Source organism: Dendrobates tinctorius, unplaced genomic scaffold, assembly GCF_039654945.1.
Source record: "Dendrobates tinctorius isolate UK_male_01 unplaced genomic scaffold, ASM3965494v1 ptg000073l, whole genome shotgun sequence".
Lineage (NCBI taxonomy): Eukaryota > Metazoa > Chordata > Amphibia > Anura > Dendrobatidae > Dendrobates > Dendrobates tinctorius.
Genome location: NW_027361741.1, coordinates 34,716,202 through 34,741,856, shown reverse-complemented (window position 1 = coordinate 34,741,856; position 25,655 = coordinate 34,716,202). Strand labels below are relative to the sequence as shown.

Below are 25,655 nucleotides of genomic sequence, written 5' to 3'. Positions count from 1 at the left end.
GTTGTGTATGATGTCTGTTTTGACATATCCTTGAAACGTACAGTAGGTTTAACTCTCTTTTACCCGAGCACCCGGTAGAGAAAAAAATAGGAAAATTTCAGGAAAGCTGAGGCAACAAAATAACAGGTTCTTGATAAAAAAAAAAACCCTACTTCTTTATTCCATGCAGGGCCAGCGTTAGGGGCAGGCAGACCAAGCAGCTGCCTAGGGCCCCCGCTCCCCCAGGGGCCCCCAGCTAGCGGCACATCACGCAGCCGCTATGGGGTCCGTGAGGCAGGGGGGCCCACCTGCCCCCAGCGCCGAGTCCCCCGCCGCCGCATTGAACTATACTGGTGTCATAGACGCCGGTACAGTTCACAGCAATGATGGAGGAGAGAGCGTCAGCTGCACTCCCTCTCCCATCATTCCCCGCTCTGCCTCTGACACTGCGGGGGCGCGATGATGTCATATCGCGCACTCACTGTGTACCAGGCAGAGCAGGAAACAGGAGCCGGGAGCAGCGCGGGCATGAGGAGAAGGTGAGGAGTGTTTTTTTAATATATCAGTGTGAGTACTGGACAGTGGGGCCATTCGGGGGGGTGGCTATATATCATGATGCGCTATATACCATGCTGGGCTATATACCATGTGGTGTGCTGGGCAATATACCATGCTGGGCTATATACCATGTGGTGCTTGGCTATATACCATGCTGGGCTATATACCATGGGGTGCTGGGCTATATAACATGCGGTGTGCTGGGCTATATACCATGCTGGGCTATATACTATGCTGGTCTATATACTATGCTGGGCTATATACCATATACCATATTACACAGAGAAGAAAATGGAGTAAAAGTCCAATATCATAAAAATAGACAAAATTTATTAAACATATAGTACTGACAATTACATAAATGACCAAAAATGTATGAAGGATAAGATAATATATGCTGCTTGTTAGTCCTAAGAATTAACAAAATAAAGTGCTTAGTGCTTGTAGTAAATATGGGCCAAACTTGAGGGATATAAGGGTAAGGAAAATCCTAACAGGTGCGCATCATGAAAAAATCCACTATCCCCAGCCATAGTGCTTACCCATATTGAACACTACCAAGGACCACAAGCAGCGCCGCCACCGACGCGCGTTTCGCCTCTTTTTCAAGGTGCCGTAATGTGTTGTGTAAGGGGCCAAGTATATATCCTGTTACCAGGTGCTCCAATCAAGCGGAGCGTGTGTCCGGTGTCCTGCCCCGGAAGCTGCATCACCACCGGCGACAGCGCGGCGTCGCGTCTCAGACGACGTCACTGTGACGTCACTGACCCGCAGACGCCACTGATGCGCCCCAGCAATGCTCCACGGGCAAGCACCGCAGACATGCGCGCTGGAGTCAACCATCTAGGTAATACATACAAGAAGGGGAAATGGATCCTAAATATGACAGATTGTGCAGAGGGAATGTATGAAAAATAATAACTAATAACAGCTATATCATTAATAATAGTGAACATAAAAAATACGATCCATTATAATAGACAATGAATGTGATTACACTATCAACTATGTATTCTTTTTACATGTAAGAGAGGGATGGTGCATATGAAATACTTCAGAAAAGTGCACACATAATAAATGTGACATATATAAAATGATGCACCAACGTGAATAAAAATATATTTATCTTCTTTTCTTTTAATTATTCATCTTTTTCTTCTTTTACTTTTTAATTGGAAATAGTCCCATGAACCCCACTTGATATGATGTTCTTAAGCCAGGATATAACACCAGAGGTCCCTCCAGATCTTCCCCACTAAACGTCCTAGAAATTACGGTGTTCCATTAAAGATGACTAAAGGGAAACAAACCAAAACAGTAAACATAAATACATATAAAACTAAAAATAAAACAAAAAACAAATATCACAACACAAAAATTACAGATATGAGCTAAAACTCAACTGCTCATTGAGTCCAGCCGGTGCGATGGTATCAAGAACCGTGATCCACCGGCATTCCCTTTGAGCTAAAACACGTTTGGTGTCACCCCCTCTAATTCCCGCACGGATCCTGTCAATGCCCCACACTTGGAGTCCACTCGGATCACATTTGTGTTTCAACCGAAAATGTCTCGGAATGGGTTTGAGAGCATTAATATCCTCCACTTCACGTGCGGCCATTATATCTCTCACATGTTCTCTTATGCGGACACGTAGTTCACGTGTAGTTAATCCAACATATATTAGCCCACAAGGGCAGACTGCATAATAAACCACATATGTGGTATTACACGTGATATAACCTCTGATTTTAAATTCTCGACGGCCATCCGATGAAGTGAACGACAATGATCTCCGAAGATTCCTACATGCTAGGCACCCACCACATGGAAAAAATCCATTCCTGGGTGTGCCAGCCTGAAAGAAATCTATACTTTTAGTGGTATAATGACTCCTCACCAGCATGTTCTTAAGGGTATTACACCTCCGCGCAGTCATAAAGGGGCGTTCAGAAAGGCACTCACGTAAAATTGGGTCAGTCCTCAGAACCGCCCAATGTCGGTTCAAAATAGATCTCATCAGGTCCCATTTATGATTGTATGTTGAAATAAATCTAACCTCTCCATCTGTTTTAGGTTTGGATTTTTTCCACCTGTTTCCCAAGAGATCAACCCTAGAAGAATTTTTGGCCCGCCAGTAACCTCTCCTAATGCATTTACCACTATAGCCTCTTTGGGCAAATCTTTCCCCAAGGTCCACCGCCTGAGCCTCAAATAAGGCATCAGTTGAGCAAATCCTCCTGGCACGCAAAAATTGTCCAACTGGAATGGACCTGATCGTGGAATGCGGATGTGACGAGGATGCATGCAGAAGGGCATTCACAGAAGTCTCCTTTCTATATAGATCAGTATGGATAAAACCATCATCCTGTACTTTTAACATAACATCAAGGAATGTAATTTGATGATGGTGAAAGGCATACGTGAGATGGATATTGAAGCTGTTCTGGTTCAGAACCCCCACAAAATCATGTAATTCAGAGACAGGGCCTTGCCAGACAAATAGAACGTCATCAATATATCTGAACCATCCCGCAATCTGGGGAGCAGCCTGCGCGCCATCCGAGAAAATCTCCCTCTCCCAGTAGCCCAAAAATAGATTGGCATAGGATGGCGCACAGGCCGCTCCCATAGCGGTGCCCTGTCTCTGTAGAAAATATCTGTCCTTAAAGGTAAAGAAATTGTGGGTAAGAACGAACTCCAACAGCTCCAAGACCAACTCACGCATGTCCGGATCTAAATTACTCGTTTCCAGAAAGAATCTGGAAGCCCTTAATCCATCCACGTGTCGAATACTGGTGTAAAGCGATTCGACATCTGCTGTCACCAAAATCATGTCCGCTTCCACAAACAGGCCATCCAATCTCCTAAGGACATCATTCGTGTCCCTGACATAGGAGGGCAGCGTCTCAACCTGCAGATGTAGATAATATTCAATGAATTTGCAGGCTGGGTCGCATAGCCCCCCCATGCCAGACACAATGGGACGTCCAGGAGGAAGCACAGGATCCTTGTGGACCTTGGGGAGAAGATAAAAAGTGGGAATCACCGGAGTATGAACCAACAGGCCCTGCAAAACTTTTTTTAGTTATAATGCCCCTTTCATATGCCATTTCAAGAATATTATGTAGTTCATTCTGAAAGGTCTTAAGAGGACTACTGGGCAACCGGGAATAATTTTCCTTGTTTCTCAATTGTCTAAAAGACTCTTTTTCGTATTTATCTACAGGCCAGAGAACCACGTTTCCCCCTTTGTCAGCCGATTTAATGACAATATCATCCCAACTTCCAATTTTACATAAAGCCCCTCTTTGTTGTGGGGTCAAATTATCACTTTTTTTATAATTGGTGATGGTCTTAAGATCTTCAGTCACCAACCTTGTAAATATCTCAACCTGGGGACAAAGTGAGAAAGGGGGAAACGTGGTACACCTGGCTGCAATAGGAGGTAAAGATCCACTTACCGAATCTCCATGAGACTCACTCTCCAATTCTTCTAGAGTACGTATTGCCTCAGCTTCTGAGACCGATAAACTTTGATCTGACAAAGGGCGTGAATGTAATTTTCTAAGGATGATCTTTCGGGAAAACAGGTGGAGATCCTTTACCGCTGTAAAATAATCAAAATTATTTACTGGAGAGAACGATAAACCAAGTTGTAATACACTTTTGTGAAGATCAGAGAGCACATGTGAGGAGAGGTTAATTACCTCTAATGTATTTGTTCGAGCTTTTTTATCACTCTTTGGCGAATTAGCCATTTTTCTCTTGTTGGTTTTTCCATTCTTCCAATGTCTATCTCTCACATGATCCCTCCTATCCCACAAAGACCGTGCACCATCTGAAACGTTCATGGGTTCTTCCAGTGATGATGCCGATGAAAATGAGGTGGACCTTCCTCTTATATGATTTTTATTATTACCATTCATTTGGCGGAAACGCCATTTATACACCCGATCCTGTTGTCGATCAGTAAGATCACGCTGATATTTTTTAGTTTTTCTCTGAACAATCTCTGTTTCACATTTTTTTAAAAATGTCTCCACCTCCAATTTCACCTTGGCTACCATCTCACCAGTAAGGTTTTTATTCACCTCATCCTGTATAGATCCAATTTCTACATCCAATTCATTTAGTTGTTTTTCATTATATTTAGACAGTAACTCCATATATTTCCTTGAACATGTGGAGGCAGCATCCTCCCACTGATTGACAAACTCACTGTCATTAATATTAAAAGATGGAAACACTTGTATCCGTAAGCCTCTTGGTATGAGGCCACAGATCAGGTACTTATCCATGAATGCCTTATTCCACCATAACCGTGTACGTTTGTTGAGTAGCTCCTTATATTTAATAATCAATGTACTAGTGTCACCAAATTTACAATCCGTATTGATATCAGATCCTTCATTAAAAACTTTATCAAGTTCAGTCTGCCACGCTTTCTCGCGTTCCCTCAAGTTTGGCCCATATTTACTACAAGCACTAAGCACTTTATTTTGTTAATTCTTAGGACTAACAAGCAGCATATATTATCTTATCCTTCATACATTTTTGGTCATTTATGTAATTGTCAGTACTATATGTTTAATAAATTTTGTCTATTTTTATGATATTGGACTTGTACTCCATTTTCTTCTCTGTGTAATATGTTATGCTGGAGTGTCCATTCCCCATTGAGTCGGCACTACAAAGTGGGCGACTCTATTGGGATATATATTTGGTTCCCTTTGGTTTTGTTTTATATGGGCTATATACCATGCTGGGCTATATACCATGTGGTGCTGGGCTATATACCATGCTGGGCTATATACCATGTGGTTTTGCTTGGCTATATATCATGCTGGGATATATACCATGTGGTGCTGGGTTATATACCATGCTGGGCTATATACCATGTGGGGCTGTGCTGTATACCATGTGGGGCTGTGCTATATACTGTGTGGTTCTGTGCTATATACCATGGTGGGCTATATGCCATGTGGTGCTGGGCTATATACCATGTGGTGCTGGGCTATATACCATGTGAGGCTGTGATATACCATGTGGTGCTGGGCTATATACTATATACGGCTGTGTTATATACCAAAGGGGGTACATTTTACATTATATTCTATGGGGGAGGCTGTGTTATATAATATGGGGGGTTGCATTATATTCTATGGGGAGGTGGGCTGTATACCATGTGGTGTGCTGGGCTATATACCATGCTGGACTATATACCACGTGGTGCTGGGCTATATACCATGTGGTGTGCTGGGCTATATACCATGTGGTGCTGGGCTATATACCATGCTGGGCTATATACCATGTGGGGTTGTGCTATATACTGTGTGGTGCTGTGCTATATACTATGGTGAGCTGGGCTATATACCATGTGGGGCTGGGCTATATACCATGTGGTGCTGGGCTATATACCATGTGGTGCTGGGCTATATACCATGTGGGGCTGGACTATATACCATGTGGGGCTATGCTATATGCTATATATTATGCGGCTGTGTTATATACAAAGGGGGGGTACATTTTACATTATATTCTATGGGGGAGGCTGTGTTATATAATATGGGGGGTTACATTATATTCTATGGGGAGGTAGGCTGTATTATATTCTATTTGGGGCTACATTATATTCTATGGGGGGGCTGTATTATATTTATTATATTCTATGGGGGGTGATTGCATCATACTCTATGAGGGGGCTACATTATACTATATGAGGAGGCTACATTGTATTCTATGGGGGCTAGAGTATATTGTATGGGGGCTTTATTATATTCTATGGGGGCTGCATTATACTATATGAGGAGGGCTACATTGTATTCTATGGATGGGCTACATTATACTATATAAGGGGCTGCATTATACTCTATGAGGGGGTTGCCATATATTCTATGGAGGGACTGCATTATATTCTATGGGGGGCTACATTATATTCTGTCGAGTGGCAGCATTATACTCTGTGGGATAGCTGCATTAGACTCTAAATGGTGGCTGCATTATTCTATAAGAGGGGGGCTGCATTATATTCTATGGGGGTTACATTATATTGTATGGCGGGGCTGCATTATACTCTGTGGGGTGGCTGCATTATGCTCTATGGGGTGGCTACATTATTGTTAGGAGTCAGATTTCTGCGTTTACTCAGCAGGGATCCAGATCCTCACATTCTGCACTCTCCTCCTATTTTTCCACTGCAGAGGAGATTGCAGAGGAGATTGCCTTGCAGCAAATCTCTCCTGAGGCACCTCTGTGTGTGAACAGAGCCCACTCTGCACACTCCGGGTGAACTTGAACCCGTGTGCATCATACCGCCATATTGCTCCTCTGTCATCACTCAGCAGCGGTTGTTACACCTACTGCACGGTGGACCCCGAGCTGCGAACGCACTTTATTAGGCTGGTTTCACACTTGCGTTTTTTTTCGCGGGATTTTAGCGCTAAAAAACGCATGCTTTTTTTTCTCCTATACTTTGCATGGGATGCGCTTATGTGCGCATACACATGCGTTTGTATGCGTTTTTCCGCGCATGCGTTTTTTTGCGGTATGCGCTCGGGCGCACAAAATGCATCCTGTTGCATTTTTTGGGCGTCCGACTTGCCTCAAAAAAACGCATTCGCACGCAATGCGTTTTTTTTACAGCAAAACACCCATTATAAGTCTATGGGTGCGCATATGTGCGCATTGGCATGCTTATGTATGTGTTTTTTTGCGCATGCGTTTTTTTTTTTTATCATTAGTTGGACAATGGAATTTAGGGGTTTGGGTTAGTTAAGGGGGTTTAGGGCTAGGGTTAGGGTTAGCTAGGGTTTAGGGTTAGGGTTAGGGTTAGTATGGTTTGGTTAAGGGTTAGGGTTAGGGTCAGGGTTAGGGTTAGGGTTAGTATGGTTGGGTTAAGGGTTAGGGTTAGCTAGGGTTTAGGGTCAGGGTCAGGGTTAGGGTCAGGGTTAGGGTCAGGGTTAGGGTTAGGGTTAGGGTCAGGGTTAGGGTCAGGGTTAGGGTTAGGGTTAGGGTCAGGGTTAGGGTCAGGGTTAGGGTTAGGGTCAGGGTTAGGGTTAGGTTAGCTAGGGTTTAGGGTTAGGGTTAGGGTTAGTATGGTTTGGTTAAGGGTTAGGGTTAGGGTCAGGGTTAGGGTTAGTATGGTTGGGTTAAGGGTTAGGGTTAGCTAGGGTTTAGGGTCAGGGTCAGGGTTAGGGTCAGGGTTAGGATTAGGGTTAGGGTCAGGGTTAGGGTTAGGGTCAGGGTTAGGGTTAGGGTTAGGGTCAGGGTTAGGGTTAGGGTTAGGGTTAGTAAAGTCATGGTTTAGGTTAGTGTGAGGGGCCACCTAATGTTGGAAAAAAACGCAAACGCGGTAAAAACGCACTAAAAACGCATACAAACGCATAAAAACGCTGCGTTTTTTTCATGCATGCTCATAAAAATGCTTGAAAAAAAAAAAGCATTTGTATGCGTTTGTATGCGTTTTTTCAATGCGTTTTTTTGCGGGAAAAACGCGCTGCAAAAAAAAGCAAGTGTGAAATTAGCCTTATTTATTTTTATTTAGTGCGTTCTGCCATTCCTAACACATTATACTATATGTGGGCTGCATTATACTGTATCGAGGACTATGGGGAATATATTATATGAAGAACTATGGGGTGCATTATTCTATGGGAAGTGAATTGTACTACATGGATGACTATGGTGGTGCATTATACTATATGGAGCACTATGAGGAGTGTATTATACTATATGGAGGACAGAGCAGTGTATTTTAATATATGGAGGGCTATGAGGAGTGTATTATACTATATGGAGGACTGAGGAGTGTATTATACTATATGGAGGACTTTGGGGCACATTATATTATATGGAGGACTTTAGGGAGTGTATTATACAATATGGAGGACTATGGGGGACATAATATTATATGGAGGACTATGGGGTGTAAACTGTAGATGTGCTGCTGATAACATGATACTGTATGGTGATCTGTTAGTGATCCATTAGTGATTGTTCTGTTCCCATCATTCTTTCTCAGATGGTGGAACGAGGCAGAGAAACAAGTGTTGAATGACTTCAATATTGTTGATCACACTCATTTAACGTCCTGAACTCAGCGCATGTAAATACAACCTAAATGCTTTTGTGTGATGTGCAATATGTTAGCATTTGGAGCCCCATTTTAAACTTTGCCTAGGGCCCCTCTTTGCCTAAAACCGGCCCTGATTCCATGTCAATTAAAAAGCATTGTAGCATCGTTGGAAACTCTGTATAAATTTTCTATGGGCTTGAAAAAGACCAGTTATGGCCGACATGTGTTCTTCCTGTGATGGTTTTTAATTGACATGGAATAAAAAAGAAGTTTTTTTTATCCAGAACCTGTTATTTTGGTCCCTCGGCTTTTCTGAAATTTTCTTATAGTTTTTGGACCAGGTGGGACTCCCTGCTGAGTTTAGCACATATTACTACAGTCCCTCACTACTTTCAAGACCACACTCGCCACAGCTAAACAAACCTACTTCTCATCTCTCATATCCCCCCTGTCTGACAACCCTAAACAGCTATTCAACACCTTCAATTCTCTCCTCCGTCCCCCAGAACCTCCTCCTTCTCCACTTATCTCAGCTGAAGACTTTGCCTCATTCTTCAAACAGAAGATTGACAACATCAGAGACAGTTTTGGTTGATAACACCCTCCTAACAGCACAGCCCTCCTCCTCCAAAATCAACCTCTACCATTACAGAAGATTGACTCTCCACTCTACTCTCAAGATCACATCTCACCACCTGTGTACTTGACCCGATCCCATCCCACTTCATCTCAAACCTCACCACAGTCTTTATTTCAAACATAACCCATCTCTTCAATCTATCACTAACAACTGGTGTTTTCCCCTCAAGCTTCAAACATGCCTCAATCACACCTATCATCAAAAAGCCCTCTCTTGACCCATCCTCTGTATCTAGCTATTGCCCTTTATCACTTTACCCCTATGCCTCAAAACTACCAGAACAACACGTCCATCTTGAACTGTCCGCCAACCTCTCTTCCTGCTCCCTCTTCAACCGCTTACAATCTGGCTTCCGGCCACACCACTCCACTGAAACTGCCCTAACTAAGGTCACCAGTGGCCTATTAACTGCCAAGGCCAAGCGACACTTCTCTGTCCTCGTCCTCCTGGACAGGTCCTCTGCCTTTGACACAGTGGACCATTCCCTATTACTACAGACCCTCTCATCTCTTGGCATCACAGACTTGGACCTATCTTGGAACTCGCCATACCTAACAGACCAGACATTCAGCATCTCCCACTCGCACCACACCTCCTTACCTCGTCCCCTATCTGTCAGCGTCCCACAAGGTTCAGTCCTAGGGCCCCTGCTCTTCTCCATTCACACCTTCGGCCTGGGACAGCTCATAGAATCTCACGACTTTCAGTATCACCTCTATGCTGATGACACACAGATCTACATCTCTGGACCAGATATCACCTCCCTACTAACCAGAATCCCACAATGTCTGTCTGCTATTTCATCCTTCTTCTCTGCTAGATTTCTAAAACTTAATATGGACAAAACAGAATTCATCATCTCTCCCCCATCTCACTCGACCCCCCCCATGGATCTATCCATTAAAGTAAATGGCTGCTCACTCTCCCCAGTCCCACAAGCTCGCTGCCTCAGGGGAATCCTTGACACTGATCTTTCTTTCAAACCACATATACAAGCCCTTTCCACTTCTTACCGAATTCAACTTAAAAATATTTCACAGATCCGTACATTCCTCAACCAAGAATCTGCAAAAACCCTAGTCCATGCCCCCATCATCTCCCGCCTTGACTACTGCAACCTCCTTATCTGTGGCTTCCTACCCTTTAACACTCTTGCACCCCTACCATCTATTCTAAACTCTGCTGCCCAACTAATCCACCTGTCCCCCCGCTATTCCCCAGCCTCTCCCCTCTGTCAATCCCTGCATTGGCTCCCAATTACCCAAAGACTCCAGTTCAAAACCCTAACCATGACATACAAAGCCATCCACAACCTATGTCCTCCATGCATGTTTGACCTCGTCTCCCGGTACTCACCTGCAGGCAACCTCCGTTACTCACAAGATTTCCTTCTCTACTCCCCTCTTATGTCCTGTTCTCACAATCGCATACAAGATTTCTCCCGTGCATCACCCCTACTCTAGACCTCTGTACCACAACATATCAGACTCTCGCCTACCATGGAAACCTTCAAAAAGAACCTGAAGACCTACCTCTTCCGACAAGCCTACAACCTGCAGTAACCACCGATCAATCAAGCCTCTGCACGACCAGCTCTTCCCTCGCCTACTGTATTCTCACCCATTCCTTGTAGATTAAATCAATACCGTCTTTGAAGACAATGAAGTCTACGAGACAAGGGTGAGAGGGAAAAAGAAGGGGGGTGCAGATCAAAGTGCAGAGTTTTAATTATGTCAGATAGAAGTAAAAAATTCTTCTCACCTTTTTGGTGTCTTGTTGCTCAGCGTATAACCCTGTGTTTGGGTACTGGAGTAATCGTCTGGATCTGCTGGCCTGCAGCTCAAAATAGGTGGAACGAACTACCTTGTAGGAGATTCGTCAGAGAATGCAGAGAAAGATTTCCAGTTTGTCAAGGAGCGCTTCCGGCTGATTCATTAATTACTCCGAGTATTTCAAGGAATATCCAGAAAAAGAAAGGGGGTGCAGATCTAAGTGCAGAGTTTTAATTATGTCAGATAGAAATAAAAAATTCTTCTCACCTTTTTGGTGTCTTGTTGCTCAGCATATAACCCTGTGTTTGGGTACTGGAGTAATCGTCTCAATTATCTGACATAATTAAAACTCTGCACTTAGATCTGAACCCCCCTTCTTTTGCTGGATATTCCTTGAAACACTCGGAGTAATTAATGAATCAGCCGGAAGCTCTTTTTGACAAACTGGAAATCTTTCTCTGCATCCCTTGTAGATTGTGAGCCCTCGCAGGCAGGGTCCTCTCTCCTCCTGTACCTGTCATGACTTGTATCTTTTAAGATTACTGTACTTGTTTTTATTACGTATACCCCTCCTCACATGTAAAGTGCCATGGACTAAATGGCACTATAATAGTAAATAATAATAATAATAATATTGGTCAATGGTGCAGATGAATTCATTTTGGGAGGAAAATAGGAGTAGAAGCTATACCTATGGCCACTAGCAAGTGACAGCTAACTACAAAAAGATGAATATGCAGTATAAGTATATGCATACGTGAACGCCGTGGAAGCACTTAGTGGTCTTCACCCTGGAGCAGATTCCCCAAATCCACCTACATGCAAATGGTTTTGCCAGGGAAAGTTGACAATCAGTGATGTTTGACATGATAACGGATCAGATATTGTATGTAATAAATGGAGAAGAATCTGTTGCTTGTTCCAAGTTTGATGTTTGTAAGTGGAAGAATCCCCTCTATGGTGTCTGCATGCCTTATTAAGACATATGTTTATAAGCTTTCTTGTTGGGACAAACCTACAATGGAATAAATAGTGAGGTTCTAGGTGAGTATTTCATGATTTCGGGTATACTGCTATCACAAGGGAAGACTATGTGACATCTGTTTTGTATTTTACAGAAACTGCTGTAGAGACAGTACGTGACAAAATTACCCTGTCACCATCACCCAAGGAGGAATGTGCCATCGAGGTAGTTAAAGCAGCCATCTTGCGTCAGTCAGAAGTTTTTTATCCTTTCTGGGGCACTAAGCTAGTTTGTTTGTTGCATAATTTAGCTCCAAATCTCATTGATAATCTACTAGATAAAATGTATTTGCTAGAAAATATTTAATAAACTGCAATAAAAGACTCCAATATCTATATATCATTATGTTTAGCCCTTTTTTGTTAGTAAGTAGTGTTGGTGAGACCAGCGAATGGTGACATGATCTTTGTGATCTGTTGTGTTTTCCTGCTGGTAATAGACATTAGTAGACTGTGAACAAAAAGTGATACACATGATCAGCAATAATACTCAGGTCATTTTTGATATGCAGTCATGGTCCATTGGCATTAAAGAGTTTGTCCAACGAACAAAGTACATTTTAATCAATATATATTGGAATAGTAATAAGTTCCACAATTGGATGTGTTAAATACAAACGCTCCTGTGCTGAGATAATCTTATAAATGTGTCCCTGCTGCGTACTGTGTTATAGCCGTGTATGACCATACATGGACATGAACTGATTGTACCACAGCTCCTGGGCAGGGGAAGAAGCAAAAAAGTATGAAGACAGGGCAGCATGTGATCCCAAGCTGTCCTGTCTGTATGCTCACTTTTCCCCCACTGGCCTGGAGATTTGGTATGATCAGACCATGTTCCTGTACGATCAGACACGGCAATTATACAGTACACAGCAGGGGCACATCTATAAGATTATCTCACACAGCAATGTCTTTTTAACACATCCAAGATCTATTGATTAAAATGTACTTGGAGTATGGGAGTAACCCCTTTAATAAGTACAGTACTAAGAAAAAAAACATCCCCCTCACTAGTACCCTGGTCATTATTCTGAACTATTAGAAAAAAAACAGGATGAATGCTTTTGGAAGCTACTGTCAAGTTTTGGTGAGCCTCTGACCAATACAGCCTCAGTTTCCCTAGGTGTGGACTACTATTATTGCGCCATTGTTGTGGTCACCTTCAAATCGGCTTAATTTATCTGGCTTTTCATTTACCTCTTTCATTACCAAGGTATTGTGTGTGGTCCTCACAGTGTCCCAGGTTTCACAATTAATGATTCCACAGCAAAGTCAATCATATCACATTGTACTTGACAATATAACTACCCTATCTATCTTCCAGTCATTGATCTTCCTCCACAACATCCACTTAACAATATCTATGAAATTGATGAGGCCTGTAACTTCTTGTCATGTGATGTAACAAACCTGGGATGGCACCAAACTCCCCCACCCCTTTACCACCTTCCCAACTATCTAACTAAAATGAAAATATGACACATGGTGTGCAGATAAAAGGCCGCGGTATTTACAGTATTAATGGTTACTCAAATATTAAATGTATTAAATATATTAACCTCTTTCTGCCATGACACACTCTTCCGTCCATGTGACCTTGGACTTAATTCCCATGGACGGAAGAGTGCGTCATATGCGATCAGCCGCGCTCACAGGGGGCATGACGCAGGGTCCCGATCGCTGCCATGGAGACCCGATGTTGTCATGATGACATCCGGGTCTCCATTGCTGAGAGACTTTCTGTCATGCGCAGTGATGACCAGGAAGTCTCTCAGGTCAGTGTGCAACTATAGAAGCAATCAGCCTGCACAAAATGAGTGTCCCATAGTGAGACACAGTGTAAAAGTAAGAATTAGGCTATGTGCCCACGTTGCGTGTTAAAACGCACACTGAAAACCGGACTCCTTCCCAGAAATCGCGCGTTTTTTCCGCGCGATTTCACCGCGATTTTACAGCGATTCTGTTCGCGATTTTGCCGCGATTTTCTCAAGCACTTTCCAAGCGATTTGAAACATCGCTTGGAAAGTGATTGACAGTTTGGGCACACTCGTCAAACATAGTGTTTGACAAGTGTGACCAGCTTTTTACTATTGAGGCCACCTATGCGGCATCAATAGTAAAAGATAAAATGTTAAAAATGATAAAAAAATAAAAAATCGGGGTATATTTACCTTCCGACGTCCCGCGCTGCCATCCCGGGCCTCAGCGTTCCCAGTAATGCCTTGCGAGACCTGTGATGACGTAGTTTCGCGTTACTATAGCAATCTCGCGAGACCGCTAGAGTCACGCGAGACTACGTCATCACAGGACCTTGCCGCAAGGCATTACTGGGAACGCTTAGGCCGGGAATGCAGCGCGGGACGTCGGAAGGTAAATATACCCCGATTTTTTATTTTTTATTCTTTTTTTTACAGGGGTATGGTACCCAGGGCCTGGAGGACAGTCTCCTCTCCTCCACACCGTGGGTACCAACTGCACATGAGACGCTTAACTTCCCGCATGGTGGGCATAGCCACATGCGGGAAGTAAGTGATCCCATGCATTCCTATGGGTGCGGAATCGCGGCAATTCTTTGTGATTCCGCACAAAAGAATGATCATGCTGCGATTTTTTCCACGATGCGATTCCACCGTGGAAAAAAGCGCAGCATTAGCACAGCATGTGCGGAATGCCATAGGAATGCATGGGGGCGTTCTGTACACGATTTTTAAACATTTTCGCGCCGAAAATCGCGGCAAAAACGCTTAAAAATCGCATCGTGGGCACACAGCCTTAAAAAGAAATTTTAAAAAAAAAATAATTGTAAAAATATTTTCAAAAATAATAAAAATCAATATTTATTCAATCAATAAATATTTAAATAAAAAACCTACACAATAAAAGTACATATATTTAGTATCGCCGCGTCCGTAGCGACCCACCCTATAAAACTATCCCACTAGATAACCCCGTTAGTGAACACCATAAAAAAAAGCAAGGCAAATAAAAATGCTTTATCATCATACTGCAGAACAAAGTGAAATAACACACGAACAAAACGACGGATATAAATAAACGTGGTACCGCTGAAAACGTCATCTTGTCCCGCAAAAAACAAGACCTCACATGACTATGTGGGCCAAAATATGGAGAAAATTATAGCTCTCAAAATGTGGTGATGCAAAATCTATTTTTTGCAATAAAAAGCGTCTTTTAGTGTGTGACAGCTGCCAAACATAAAAACCCACTATAAATAGTAAATCAAACCCCCCTTTATCACCCCCTTAGTTTGGGAAAAGTAATAAAACAAAAAAATGTATTTATTTCCATTTTCCCATTAGGGTTAGGGCTAGGGGTAGGGATAAAGTTAGGGTTAGGGTTGGGGCTAAAGTTAGGGTTAGGTGTTATGAAAGAGTCACCGTAGGAGGCAAATACAAAAATAGAAGCTACGTCCAGAAAACCAGAGAAGTTGGCCGCTATCAGATTGCAGACCCCTGAACCTATCAACACAACTAGCAGTAGCCGTGGGGGGTTCCTACGGTGCCCTAGACCCCTCGATCACAGCCGGAGAGCTAAATAGCCTAAAGACAGAAAGGGAAATCTAAACTGCCCCAGAGCAGACCCCAAAGTAAAAGGCAGCCCCCAACATATAATGACGGTGAAGCAAGATGAAAAAACACTCACACAGATAGAAAGATAGAGTGAGCAAATAATGGGGCCCAAGCTAACTAAATAGGACAGGAAAGGAAGGTTGCTGTCTGCAATCTGCCAAAACCCTTTCAAAGACAAGGCCAACAGACTGATATGAAAAAAGACCCTGAAGACGCTAGGCTTCAAAATACTATATCAGCACTCAGGTATTTTCTGAAGACAGAGCAAAAAGGAATTCAGCTCACCCCAGCAGGGAACGGCAGAAATCCAGAAAAACAAAGTAAAACAAGGTCAGAACACAAATGTAAAAGCAGAGAAGAAAACTTAGCTTTTGAGGAGCAGGAATTCAGACTGGTCTCCAAGAATCCCACAGAGAAATCACCCGCAGGGCAGAAGGGCGTCGGCAGCCTTATATAGAATCATAGAATCATAGAATCATAGAGTTGGAAGGGACCTCCTGGGCCATCTGGTCCAACCCCCTGCTCAAAGCAGGATTCGCTAAATCATCCCAGTCAGATGTCTGTCCAGCCTCTGTTTGAAGACTTCCATTGAAGGAGAACTCACCACTTCTCGTGGCAGCCTGTTCCACTCATTGATCACTCTAACTGTCAAAAAGTTTTTTCTAATATCTAATCTGTGTCTCCTCCCATTCAGTTTCATCCCATTGCTTCTAGTCTTTCCTTGTGCAAATGAGAATAAAGTTGATCCTTCTACAATGTGACAGCCCTTTAGATATTTGTAGACAGCTATTAAGTCTCCTCTCAGTCTTCTCTTTTGCAAACTAAACATTCCCAAATCCTGCAACCTTTCCTCATAAGACAGGGTTTGCAGACCGGTCACCATTCTGGTCGCTCTTTTCTGAACTTGCTCCAGTTTGTTGATGTCTTTTTTAAAATGCGGTGCCCAAAACTGGACACAATATTCCAGATGAGGTCTGACCAAAGAGGAGTAGAGGGAAATAATGACTTCACGTGATCTAGACTGTATGCTTCTGTTAATACATCCTAGAATTGCATTTGACTTTTTTGCTGCTGCATCACACTGTTGACTCATATTCAGTTTGTGATCTATTAGTATACCCAAGTCTTTTTCACATGTGCTGTCACTTAGCCCTATTCCTCCCATTCTGTATATGCTTTTTTCATTTTTATTGCCCAGATGTAGTACTTTGCATTTCTCCCTGTTAAAAACCATTTTGTTAGTTGCTGCCCACTTCTCCAGTTTATTTATATCTTTTTGAATCCTCTCTCTCTCTTCTCTAGTATTAGCTATCCCTCCTAGCTTTGTGTCATCAGCAAATTTAATCAGTTTACCCTCAATTCCTTCATCTAAATCGTTAATAAAGATATTGAACAATACAGGGCCCAGGACAGAGCCCTGTGGTACCCCACTTGAGACATTCTTCCAACTGGATGTGCAGCCATTTACGACCACTCTTTGGGTCCGATCACTAAGCCAGTTATGAATCCACCTAATAGTTGCCTTGTCCATTCCATACTTAGTCATTTTTTCAATAAGGATTGTATGAGATACTTTGTCAAATGCTTTGCTGAAGTCAAGATATAGTATATCTACAGCATTTCCTTGATCCACCCAATCAGTGATTCCATCATAGAAGGAAATTAAGTTAGTCTGACATGACTTATTAGTTACAAACCCATGCTGACTCTGTTTAATCACTTCATTCTTATCCAGGTACTGACATACATGTTGTTTAATAATTTGTTCAAAGATCTTTCCTGGTATAGAAGTCAGACTCACCGGCCTATAGTTGCCTGGGTCCACCTTCTTCCCCTTTTTGAAGATAGGAACAACATTTTCTCTTCTACAGTCTTCTGGCACTTCTCCTGTTCTACAAGAATTTTCAAAGATTATGGAGAGGGGTTCAAAAATTTCTTCTGCTATCTCCTTCAGTACTCTGGGGTGTAATTCATCTGGGCCTGGAGACTTGAATTCATTTAGGTTAGCTAAGTGTTTCCTCACTATCTTTCTGTTTATAGATATCCTGGATTCTTCTATTCCCTTAATAGGACAGTGAAGAACAGTTGATGTTACATTTCCTTTCTGAGAGAAAACAGATGCAAAATAGGAATTTAAAAGTTCAGCCTTCTCAACATCCTGTCTTACCATTTCATCATTTTCATCCTGTAAAAATCCTATAGCATCTTTGACTTTTCTTTTACTTTTGACATATCCCCAAAATCCTTTATTATTGCTTTTGACATCTCTTGCAAGCCTCAATTCATTTTCAGCTTTAGATAATCTGATTTGTGCCCTGCAGGTTCTGCAGACAGCATTATATTCTTCTTTAGATATGCCTCCCTCTTTCCATTTTATAAACATTTTTTCTTCCTTTTTAGCATGTGCTTAAGTTCTGTGTTCATCCATCCTGGTTTCCTTAAATGCCTCCTATTCTTCCCTCTTTTCGGAATTGTTAACAACTGTGCTTTGAGAATTTCATTTTTCAAGATTTCCCATCCTTCCTGGACATTTTTGTCTTTAAGGATATCCAGCCATTGGATCCCTCCAATTCTCTTTCTGAATCCCTTAAAATCTGCCTTTCTGAAATCTAACCTTGACGTCTGAGTCTTCACAGGTCTTCCGCCTCTAGTTATCCAAAATTCTAAAATAGCATGGTCGCTACCTCCTAGGGTCCCAGCCACTTTTACCTCCTCAACCATTTCCTCCCTGTTTATAAGGATTAGATCCAAGGTAGCAGTTCCCCTTGGTTTTCCGATTTCCTCTTCTCAGCTGCAACGGCCAAAACCCAGTGATCGTTGAGCTCGCGGAGACTCTTCACTTATCCCAGAAGGCACTGGGAATATGCAAATGATCTCCTCAAGACTCTTCCCCTGTAACTCCACTCAGCCAGTCATCCTCATTAGGCTCAGGTGCTTGATAATCAGGCTCACTACCTTCCTTTACCAGAAGAGGGAGTTCACCAGACCTCAGTAGCAAAGGGGAAAATGAACTCACAACAGTACCTCCCCCTTGAGGAGGGGTCACAGAACCCTCAACCACGCCACCAGGGCGATCAGGGTGAGCCCGATGAAAGGCACGCACCAATCTTTTGGCATGAATATCAGAGGCAGAGACCCAGGAATTATCCTCCTGACCATAACCCTTCCACTTAACCAAATACTGGAGTCTCCGTCTAGCCAGACGGGAATCCAGTATTTTCTCTACCTCATATTCCATGTTACCTTCAACCAATACAGGGTCAGGAGGTGCCACCCCAGGAACAACTGGTTCAACAAACCTCTTCAACAAGGACTTATGGAACACATTATGGATTTTAAATGTGACAGGAAGAGCAAAACGAAAAGAGACCGGATTAATAATCTCCAAAATCTTGTAAGGTCCAATAAATCTAGGCTTAAACTTAGGAGAAGCCACCTTCATAGCAATATTTTTTGATGATAACCACACCATATCACCAACCTTAAACTGGGGACCAATGGTCCTATGTCGGTTGGAAAACCGCTGGGCCTTTTCCTGGGAGAGAGATAACTGATCCACCACTTGGTCCCAGATCTGGTGCATTCTCTCTACCACAGTGTCAACACCTGGGCAGGCAGAAGGCTCCACCTGCCCTGAAGAAAATCGAGGATGAAACCCAAAGTTACAAAAAAAAGGTGACATCAAAGTGGCAGAACTAGCTCTATTATTTAAAGCAAATTCGGCCAAGGGCAAAAATGAAACCCAATCATCCTGATCAGCGGAAATAAAACATCTTAAATACGACTCCAAGGTCTGGTTTGTTCTCTCTGTCTGCCCATTGGTCTGAGGGTGAAAAGCAGAGGAGAAGGACAACTGAATTCCCAGCTTGGAATAGAATGTCCTCCAAAATCTAGACACAAGCTGAACTCCTCTGTCAGATACAATGTTCTCAGGAATCCCGTGCAAGCGAACCACCTGTTGCAAAAACAGGGGCACCAACTCAGAGGAAGACGGCAACTTAGGGAGTGGTACAAGATGAACCATCTTAGAGAACCTATCACAAATCACCCAAATAACAGTCATTCTTTGAGAGACAGGCATATCAGAGATGAAATCCATTGAAATATGGGTCCATGGCCTCCTGGGGACAGGCAAAGGCATCAACAACCCACTGGAGCGAGAACAAGATTTAGACCGGGAGCAAGTCCCACAGGACTGCACAAAATTCCTGACATCATGAGACAAGGCGGGCCACCAAAAAGACCGACTCACCAGATCTCTAGTACCAAAAATACCTGGATGACCAGCCAATGTAGAGCAATGAACTTCAGACATCACTCTCTTCTTCCACTGGTCAGGAACATACAACTTTCCACTGGGACAACGCTCAGGTTTGTCCTCCTGGAACTCTTCCAGAGCACGTCTCAAATCGGGCGAGATGGCAGAAAGAACTACCCCTTTGCCTAAGATGGTAGCAGACTTGGTCACCACAGGAGAATCAGCAAAGAAGCTCCTAGAGAGGGCGTCTGCCTTGACATTCTTAGTTCCAGGAAGAAAAGAAACCACAAAATCAAAACGTGTAAAAAACAAGGCCCACCTAGCCTGTCTAGGGTTCAAGCGCTTAGCCGACTCTAGGTAAATCAAATTCTTGTGGTCAGTGAGGACCACGACTTGATGTTTAGCTCCCTCCAACCAATGTCTCCACTCCTCAAATGCCCATTTCATGGCCAACAGTTCCCGATTCCCCACATCATAGTTACGATCAGATGGAGAGAACTTTCGGGAAAAGAAAGCACAGGGATTCATTTTAGATGTTACAGGATCCTTTTGGGACAAAACAGCTCCTGCACCAATCTCAGAAGCGTCCACCTCTACCTGGAACGGGAGTGAGACATCAGGTTGCCGCAAAACCGGGGCGGAGGTGAATCTTCGCTTCAGCTCCTGAAAGGAAGAAACAGCCTCCTGAGACCAATTTAACACATTAGCACCCTTCTTAGTCAGATCAGTCAATGGCTTGGCAATACTAGAAAATTTTGCTATAAATTTCTGATAAAAATTAGCAAAACCCAAAAACTTCTGGAGGGCCTTCAAAGAAGTGGGCTGAACCCAATCGTAAATGGCCTGTACCTTGGCCGGGTCCATTTCAATAGTTGACGGAGACAAAATAAATCCCAAAAAAGAAATCCTCTGTACTCCAAAAAGGCATTTAGATCCTTTGACATACAGGGAATTCTCCCTCAAGATCCGGAACACAGTCCGAATATGTTCCACATGAGAATCCCAATCCTTGGAGAAGATCAAAATATCATCCAGATAGATAATCAAAAATTTATCGACAAAGTCTCGGAAAATATCGTTCATGAAGCACTGGAAGACAGAAGGGGCATTAGTGAGCACAAAAGGCATCACCAGGTACTCAAAATGTCCCTCCGGAGTATTAAACGCCGTCTTCCATTCATCCCCATGCTTAATGCGATAAGATTATACGCCCCCCTGAGGTCAAGCTTGGTAAACCAGCAAGCACCTTTAACTCTAGAGAATAGATCCGAAATCAGGGGTAACGGATACTGATATTTAACAGTAATTTTGTTGAGGGCACGATAATCAATACAAGGTCTTAATGATCCATCCTTTTTGGCTACAAAAAAAAACGGCACCTAAGGGTGACGAGGATGGTCTATTATGACGCTTCTCCAACGCCTCCTTAATATAGGATCGCATAGCCTCGTGCTCGGGTACAGATAAATTGAAGAGCCGACCCTTGGGAAATTTACACCCCGGGCTCAGTTCAATTGCACAGTCATAACTCCTATGAGGAGGCAAAGACGCAGACTCATTCTCACTAAATACATCATAAAAGTCCGCCAAATAGTCAGGAACATCATGCGACTGAGGAGAGGTGGAAAACACCGGAGCCTCAATAAAGGCACACCGACAACCCCAACTCACCACAGATTTCCAATCCAAAACTGGATTATGAATTTGTAACCAGGGAAACACCAGAACAATGGTATCATGCAGATTATGCAACACCAAAAATCTGCAATTTTCTTGATGGTCTGGGGCGACACGCATTACCACCTGGGTCCAAAACTGAGGTTTATTTTTCGCCAAAGGAGTAGCATCAATCCCCCTCAAAGGGATAGGCGTCTGCAGAGGTGTCATCGGAAATCCACAACATTTAGCAAAATCCAAGTCCATTAGGTTTAGGGCTGCTCCCGAATCCACAAAAGCCTTGGCGGAAAATGTGGACAGGGAGCAGATCAGAGTAATTGCCCGAAGAAACTTAGGTTGAACACCACCAACAGAAAACGTGTGTGCAAAGCGTTTCTCTCGTTTAGGACAGACAGAAATAATATGCGAGGCATCTCCACAGAAAAAACACAGCTTATTACGCCTTCTGAACTCCTGATGCTGCTCCCTGGACAAAACTCTATCACATTGCATAGGTTCAGACACCTGTTCAACTGGTGGCAACACCTCTCATGCAATCCTGCCTTCACGCAAACGCCGATCAACCTGAATGGCTAATGACATAGAATCATCCAGACCAGAGGGAACAGGAAATCCCACCATAGTATCTTTTACGGCTTCTGACAAACCCTTCCGAAAGAGAGCAGCCAAGGCATTATCATTCCAGGTAGTAAGTACCGCCCACTTTCGGAATTTTTGACAGTACAATTCTGCAGAATCTCGACCCTGGTTCAATGCCAGCAGGGTCTTTTCAGCCTTATCAATAGCATTAGGTTCGTCATACAACAACCCCAAGGCTTGAAAAAATGCGTTCACATTAGTCAGAATAGGATCATCTGGTTTCAAAGAAAACGCCCAATCCTGGGGATCGCCACGCAGCAAAGAGATGACAATTTTAACCTGCTGCGCAGAGCTCCCTGACGAGTTAGGCTTCAAGGCAAAAAATAATTTACAATTTTTTTTGAAATTCAAATATTTAGACCGATCCCCAAAAAATACATCAGGTGTAGGAATCTTTGGTTCAGCAGCATGTGAATGAGCAAGGTAGGCGGAAATTCGACCTGCTCCACACGATCAGACAATTGCTTTATCTCCATTGAGAGAAAAAAAATCCCCCCTACGGCCTCAGAGATATAGAGGAAAAAATATACACACTTTTTTTTTTTTTTTTTACAACTCTTTCCTGCTATTGAGTACCCTAGGATCTGCAGTATGGCGGGTGATTCTGTTATGAAAGAGTCACCGTAGGAGGCAGACACAAAAATAGAAGCTACGTCCAGAAAACCAGAGAAGTTGGCAACTATCAGATTGCAGACCCCTGAACCTATCAACACAACTAGCAGTAGCCGTGGGGGGTTCCTACGGTGCCCTAGACCCCTCGATCACAGCTGCAGAGCTAAATAGCCTAAAGACAGAAAAGGAAATCTAAACTGCCCCAGAGCAGACCCCAAAGTAAAAGGCAGCCCCCAACATATAATAACGGTGAAGCAAGATGAAAAAACACTCACACAGATAGAAAGATAGGTTGAGCAAACGATGGGGCCCAAGCTAACTAAACAGGACAGGAAAGGAAGGTTGCTGTCTGCAATCTGCCAAAACCCTATCAAAGACAAAAGCCAACAGACTGATATGGAAAAAAGACCCTGAAGCCGCTAGGCTTCAAAATACTATATCAGCACTCAGGTATATTCTGAAGACAGAGCTAAAGGAACTCAGCTCACCCCAGCAGGGAATGGCAGAAATCCAGAAAAACAAAGCAAAACAAAGTCAAATCACAAATGCAAAAAGCAGAGCAGAAAACTTAGCTTTAGAAGAGCAGGAATTCAGACTGGTCTCCAAGAATCCCTCAGAGAAATCACCCGCAAGGCAGAAGGGCGTTGGCGGCCTTATATCCAGTCAGTAACTCCACTCAGCCAGTCATCAGCATTAGGCTCAGGTGCTTGATAATCAGGCTCACTACCTTTCTTCACCAGAAGAGGGAGTTCATCGGGCCTCAGTGGTGAAGGGGAAAATGAACTCACAACAGTGGTGTCTGGCTGTGGCTGCTGATCCCACTCGGGGACAAGTCACTTGGACAAGTGTGACTAAAAGGCAGGCTGAGACACTGGGCAAGCAGGCACGGCTTGGTACACTGGCAGGCAGGCACGGCTTGGAGACACAGGGCAAGCAGGTACGGCTTGGAGACACAGGGCAAGCAGGCACGGCTCGGAGACACAGGGCAAGCGGGCACGGCAAGGAACAGGTAGGGGCCTGCTCACACAGCAGGGGCAGGTATAGGTTTAGGCAGGAAGAAGTGGAGTATGTTGGAACAGGTTAGGAACTGAGCTGCAGGAGTGCGGAGTAGGCGGAGCCGCTGGAGTGCGGAGTAGGCGGAACCGCAGGAGTGTGGAGTAGGCTGGGCTGCAAGGGAGCCGGGCAGGCAGAGCGGCAAGGGTGCAGATGCACAGACAGAGCTAGACAAGACAAAATTTCTGCTAGAAAACCAGAAACCGCGCTTTTTTTTGCTGTGCGTTTTTTGCTGTGCGTTTTTTGCGCGTTTTTTTTCTGCGCGTTTTCAAAACGCATTGAACTAGCCAGAAACGCGGAAAAATCCGCAAAATTAATGAGCATGCTGCTTTTTTACTGCGATGCATTTTTTTCACGGTAAAAAACGCATCAATGTGCACAAAAAGTGCAAAATGCATAGAAATGACTGGGAAGCTTATTTTTAGCAGTTTTATAGAGAAAACCGCTAAAAAAACGCTGTGTGTGAACACAGCCTAACTCTATGCCTTCTACTTCCATCACAATCTCTGGGGGTCAGCCCTGGTTGGAGAGGGTTAAACATCTTCACTGCCATCACCATCTACTCCCCCAGGGATCATCTGCAGTGCCGGCTATAGTACAGTCGAACACTCCAACTGGCGTCACGAATCACTACATAAACTTTATCCCTAATCAATACTCCCCTTTTACATGACTGCCTGGGGCCACGTACCGGGTCACTGCCACTGTGACACATCCCTTTAAGACGACCGGCCGGTATCGAGTATCCCACGGCCTCTGGGGCGCATCATAGGCATGTGGCAAATGTTATTTATTAACTATTTTGTGTGACATATTTCTCTGTTTTAAGGGCATTAATATTCAAAGTTGGAAAATTGCGAAATTTTCAAAATTTTCGCCAAATTTCCGTTTTTTGGTTCACAAATAAATGCAAGTCATATCAAAGAAATGTCACGAGAAAACAATGTCAGAATCACTGGATTCATGGAAGCGTTCCAGAGTTATCACCTCATAAAGGGACAGTGGTCAGAATTGTAAAAATTGGCCTGGTCATTAACATGCAAACCACCCTTGGGGTTAAAGGGGTTAAACCAATAAGTAAAATTCATTACTCCATGGCAATAAAAACCATCCAATCTCCATCCAGTATAGCTGGGCGAGAACCATCTAATAAATACCACGAAGACATTATACTTAAGGAAGGGCGGGCAGCTGTTTCTGGGCTGGGCTGAAAGGGAGTAGGGCAGGCAGAGCGGCAAGGGTGCAGATGCACAGACAGAGCGGCAAGAGTGCAGATGCACAGACAGAGCAGCAAGTGTGCAGATGCACAGACAGAGCGGCAAGGGTGCAGATGCACAGACAGAGCGGCAAGGGTGCAGATGCACAGACAGAGCCGCAAGGGTGCAGATGCACAGACAGAGCGGCAAGGGTGCAGATGCACAGACAGAGCGGCAAGGGTGCAGATGCACAGACAGAGCGGCAAGGGTGCAGATGCACAGACAGAGCTGCAAAGGTGCAGATGCACAGACAGAGCTGCAAGGGTGCAGATGCATAGACGGAGATGCAAGGGTGCAAATGCACAGACGGAGCTGCAAGGGTGCAGATGCACAGACGGAGCTGCAAGGGTGCAGATGTACAGACAGGGAGGACACAAGGAAAGACACAGCAGGGAAGGAAGCCACAGACAAGGAGAAAGGGAGACTAAGGTAGGACAGAGTACAGACAAGGTACTGGGACCAAGACTCAAGGGCCAGGATATTCAGCCTCCTGGCAGGCAGACAAGGTACAAAGCAAG

The 25,655-nt window shown here is 43.8% G+C and overlaps 1 protein-coding gene across 1 annotated transcript in view; it reads left to right on the top strand.

Annotated features, from left to right (window-relative positions):
* LOC141096234 (hydroxysteroid 11-beta-dehydrogenase 1-like protein A) overlaps positions 1–12,387 on the top strand; it is a 64,918-nt gene extending 52,531 nt beyond the window's left edge. Inside the window, exon 6 of the mRNA XM_073582736.1 lies at positions 12,145–12,387. Coding sequence (XP_073438837.1) covers positions 12,145–12,356 — 212 coding nt within the window. The 3' untranslated portion in view covers positions 12,357–12,387. The remainder of the gene's footprint in view (positions 1–12,144) is intronic.
* Positions 12,388–25,655: the final 13,268 nt, after the last annotated feature.